Source organism: Carassius gibelio, chromosome A15 (assembly GCF_023724105.1).
Source record: "Carassius gibelio isolate Cgi1373 ecotype wild population from Czech Republic chromosome A15, carGib1.2-hapl.c, whole genome shotgun sequence".
Classification (NCBI taxonomy): domain Eukaryota; kingdom Metazoa; phylum Chordata; class Actinopteri; order Cypriniformes; family Cyprinidae; genus Carassius; species Carassius gibelio.
Genome location: NC_068385.1, coordinates 21,011,158 through 21,015,800, shown reverse-complemented (window position 1 = coordinate 21,015,800; position 4,643 = coordinate 21,011,158). Strand labels below are relative to the sequence as shown.

Here is a 4,643-nt window from a genome sequence, read left to right as displayed (position 1 = left end):
AAAGAACTACTGATGAACTTTAATTCGAACTGATATTGTTGAATGAACTGAAAAATTTGATATTTTTATTTGAAACAAACATTTATGTATTGTATACGTGTGAATGATTCTAATTATTGATGATTTGACAAATTTATCTTTCTGTGTATATTATAATGTATGGCTCCATGTTTTCTGTTTAGTTATTATTGTACCTATATAGCCGGTAGCAATAAGAGGGCCGGTGTGTAGGAGCCATAGGAGCCAGCCATATGATATTTATGTTTAAGTTAATTTAGTGACCCCTGCTGGTGAATTATGATATTGTGGTCTTGAAAGGCCTTGGAACAGAATGAGTTAAATTGCACACCTGTGCCAATTAGTGGCAGACAAAGGAGTTTGAACTTGGTGTTGGAAATGAATGGACGCCAGCAGGCATATGGTTTTCAATTTATTTACTTATGGATTTTTATCAGTTAAATCACATTTTATTTTACTGGAATAAACCAAGAATCTATTGAAACCCCTGAGGCGTCTGAAGTGACTTACTGGAAGGCACTACAATTATTATAATTTATTTTTCATTGTGGCTCATTTTGCCAGCACAGTAGAGCTGTAATCGGGCCTTAAAAGTTAGGCCCGACAGGACCCGAGCCCGACAGGTTTCGGCCCGAGCCCGACAAGTACATTTTGATTGACAGCTTTTTTAAAGCCGGAACCCGTTTACAGCCCGACATTATTCAAATGTGCTCACGCACACAGCTCTTTTGCCTTTTGCCAACAATGAGCAATTTATTCATGTTTTAACATAATTTACGCATACCTAACGTAGACTAGACCACTTGGAAGTTGGAATAAAGAAATAAAATAAGTCCTGTGTCACATCGTAACATCTCAGCATTCTAGACATAGGCTCATTTAACCTATAAATAGACCAACGTACCAATAAAAACGAGTCATTTAAAAAAAATTAAATTAAGATAAATTTTAAATTAAGATGGGTATTTGGCAATAACGAAATTAAGATAAAGGCTCCGCCGGATTTGCTTTATTTAATAAAAGAATAATGCCAACATTAGCGTAAATACTCTGTCAACATTATGCATTTAAGACTCAATGAATATTTAGTTATCATTTGAAAAACCTTTACTCACAGAGATTAGGCTAGGTCTACATGTTTTTGTGGAGGAAAATGATTGAATCCACTGTAGATGTCTTCAGCGCGTTCCTGCGCTCACTGATGGTGCGTCATTATTCACTCATTATTTTCATTATAAACCTGGTCAAAACTTTTCCACACCTCAAAGTTTGCTTTAGTTGCTGGTGCAACCAAAACGTAATCACCAGAGGCAAGCCTCCGTTACACCTGCTCAGCATTCATTTTCGCATCTTTCTCGCGCTAATCGAAACACATCACATGACCGCTCGTTTACCTCGCAAACCGGAGCGCAAGCCCGAGCCCGCGTAAGATGATAGAAATTAAGCCCGAACCCGACCGAACCCGTCGGGTCCCGACGGGTTCCGTCGGGTTCGGGCAAAGATCTTCAGCTCTACAGCACAGGGCACAAATGTCTGGCTTTATTTTAACTCTCAGTTATAGACAAACACAATTTAATACACTTATTTTTACTTTAATTTATAGCAACAAAATGATACTTTCCATATTTTTATTGAATATGGTGAGTATGATTCGGGTGGAGACAGTAAGTGTGCATTTGAATTTAGCAATTTGTAACTTGACAACTTGGTGGAAACTAAACACACATATCAAATGAAAATGAAAGATCTGGCTGTATCTAAAAGCTGAAAAATGCTGCCACATCTAGGAACATATGGAGGTCAACAAGACGTACAAATACAATAATCCTGTCTATACCTTCATCTGATCGATTTTGGACCTTCATTTGTTCGACATCACTTCCTATGATATCCCACTATTCTGTGTGCAGTTCTGTAACAGTTGAGCTGAAGAATAAAATGGTGTTTGAAAGTTGCAGACTGCAGTCAGTTTGTGTATCCTAGTTATATTATGTATTCTAATGAAAAGGTATTGTAGTAATTTATTATTTTAGTTATCACCAAAGCAGAACCTCTGAGACCTGAAATGGGAGTGTCAGTCAAAGAAGACATGCAAACTATGCAGTGCTGGGAGGGCTCCAGGAAAAAGGTTGGGAACAACTGCATTATTAGACATTTTGTCACCTTTGGTGCTTATCCATTTCATGAGGCACCTTCATGCACAAATGCTGCATGTAAAGTCGTTGCCTGTTAGGACAGTGAGGCAACAAAGCTGCTTAAGATAGAAAATGAGCCATAAAAAAATTAATCAAAAGGGCAACTGTGAAAACAGATACAATTAAACTAAACACAAACCAACAATTTCCTAGAATACAGCTGATCAGTATACACATAAGTATATATATCTTAAAGGCCAGCAAAAAGCAATTAATACAATACATATATACATATATATGCTACAGTATATATGATTTACATATATTACAATAGCTCATTGTATTAATGTCACATTTCCTATGCATTTTCACTGTGTAACATCAATTCATTTATAATAGACATTCCCTTATATTACGAAGGCAAAACCTTTCCATTGTTTATAAACTTGTGGAAAGTTTGTCTTATTTCTTTTGTTCTCCACCCATAGATTATTGGGTTAAAACAACTTGGAAACAGAACATATATTAAGCTCATGAATATTCGACTGCTAGAAGGAACATCACTTCTTATTCTGTAGGACATAAATGCAATCAAGGCAGAAGTCAAACTAAGTGTCATAACTATAATGTGAGTAATGCAGGTATTTATGGCCTTTAAATGAGACTTACCAGATCTGAACACAGAGGAGAAAATCACAACATAAGAAATAGTAATGAGTATAAAATCAGCAGTTGGTATAAGGAAAGCAGACACAAGTCCTACAATGTTATTAATTGATATGTCACCACATGCTAACTGAACCAATGCCATGTGTTCACATAAACAGTGATCAATTATATTTCCACAAAATGACAGTTTTCCTGCTAAAGAGACCATGGTGACCATCAGAAATCCATTTCTGATTAATGGCAGAAAAACAAATTTTGAAAAGTTAGTCATTTCCATGTATTTATGATAATGAAGAGGTTTGCATATTGCAAAGTAACGATCCATTGCCATCCAAAAAAGCAAAGTAGACTGAAATGCTCCAACAAAATGAATGCCAAACATTTGTATCAAACAACCAGTTAGAGAAATTCCACTCCAATTAAATAAAAAGCTAAGAAGCATGTTAGGTACAAAAAATATTGGCAAGATCAAGTCTAAAACTGCCATAACACCTATTAATACATACATAGGAGAATGCAGAGACTTTTGAGATTTGATTAAATATATGAGAAAAGAATTTGCTGTTATAGCCAATGAAAACATCAGAAAGAAAGGGATAAACAAAAAGGGCCTCCATTCTCCTAGGCTGTAGAAACCAATCAGTCTGAAGTCTGTGAATGAAATATTTCCTGCAGGAAGATCATTCATACTGAATTAAACCCCTTTTTGCAAACGCCGTGTTCTGTTTAAACAGGTTATGTGGATGAAATGGATAAATTATTGTTGATCAAATTTTGCTTTTAACAATGTAAGGATAACCTGAAATCAAATGCATATTTGTGGTCATAGTGAGTAAATACAACCCTGTGGTTTGAAGCAAAATCATTGCTTCTGTAGCAATAAATATCTTGAAAATATTAAATTAACTGCCAGTCAGATAAGAGGTGAAGTATTATGCTTTGACCTGTCATTACACTCTAACATATATCATGAGCTATAAATATACTGTCTTTTATTCCCCTGTGTCTGTGAGCTACTCCCATGGAGCAATAGAGATAATTTTCCTTTTTGTGGTTTTTGCTTCTATGGTACTTTTTGTTTTGTTTTCTGGCAATATTGTCGACATGATTGCCCAGATAATATTTTAACTGAACTGAGCTGGACAATGACATTACTGAATCAATGATGAACTGACATTAATTGAATTAATTAATGACGTGTTTAATATTGTCCTCTTTCAATTTCAAAACCATTTTTCTGTTTAAAATTTTAAAACTGCTTTGTCACAGTGCTATATAGATAAAGGTGACCTTACTTGATGACTATAACTGTTTGACCGTTTTATAGTTTTATAATTATAATTTATTTGGCTATATGACAATATTAATCCTTCAAGTACCTCAAATAACACATTTATTATGGTAGTCAGAGTATTTTCAAGCCTAATCAAGGCCTGTGAACTCTGTGTAAAAGAGGATAATCATGGTCCTTTGGTTTCCATAAAAAAAAAAAAGTCTCTAACTTAATCCTCATTACTGAACTGTTTACTTGGCTAGATTTATCCCAAGGGCTCTCTATGTTTCTGCTGCTATAACTATAGTCAAGGGTCAAACTTACTTCATCTCTCTAAAAACACCAAATAGCACTCAGGGGACCCAGGCTTAAGGTCTGAGTTGACCAAGAAAAACATTTGACATCACCAAGGGCCCAATTATCTTACACAAGTTAATTAGACTTTGTTTCACTACAAATTATTACAAGTGATGCCATGTCAATTGCAAATCATTATTACAAACCATCTACAGCGTGTTAGCTACTTTTTGTTTACTGTCTTAATGTTA

The 4,643-nt window shown here is 35.1% G+C and overlaps 1 protein-coding gene across 1 annotated transcript; it reads right to left on the bottom strand.

Annotated features, from left to right (window-relative positions):
• Positions 1-2,565: 2,565 nt before the first annotated feature.
• On the bottom strand, positions 2,566-3,516 carry LOC128028892 (olfactory receptor 52K1-like). Its single transcript, XM_052616210.1, has one exon. The coding sequence runs from the start codon at positions 3,508-3,510 to the stop codon at positions 2,566-2,568; it is 945 nt and encodes a 314-aa protein (XP_052472170.1). The 5' UTR covers positions 3,511-3,516.
• Between the last annotated feature and the right edge of the window lie 1,127 nt (positions 3,517-4,643).

Excerpts from the sequence above, each read along its gene's own strand:
- LOC128028892 (XM_052616210.1), bottom strand. The coding sequence starts at position 3,510 with ATGAATGATCTTCCTGCAGGAAATATTTCATTCACAGACTTCAGACTG.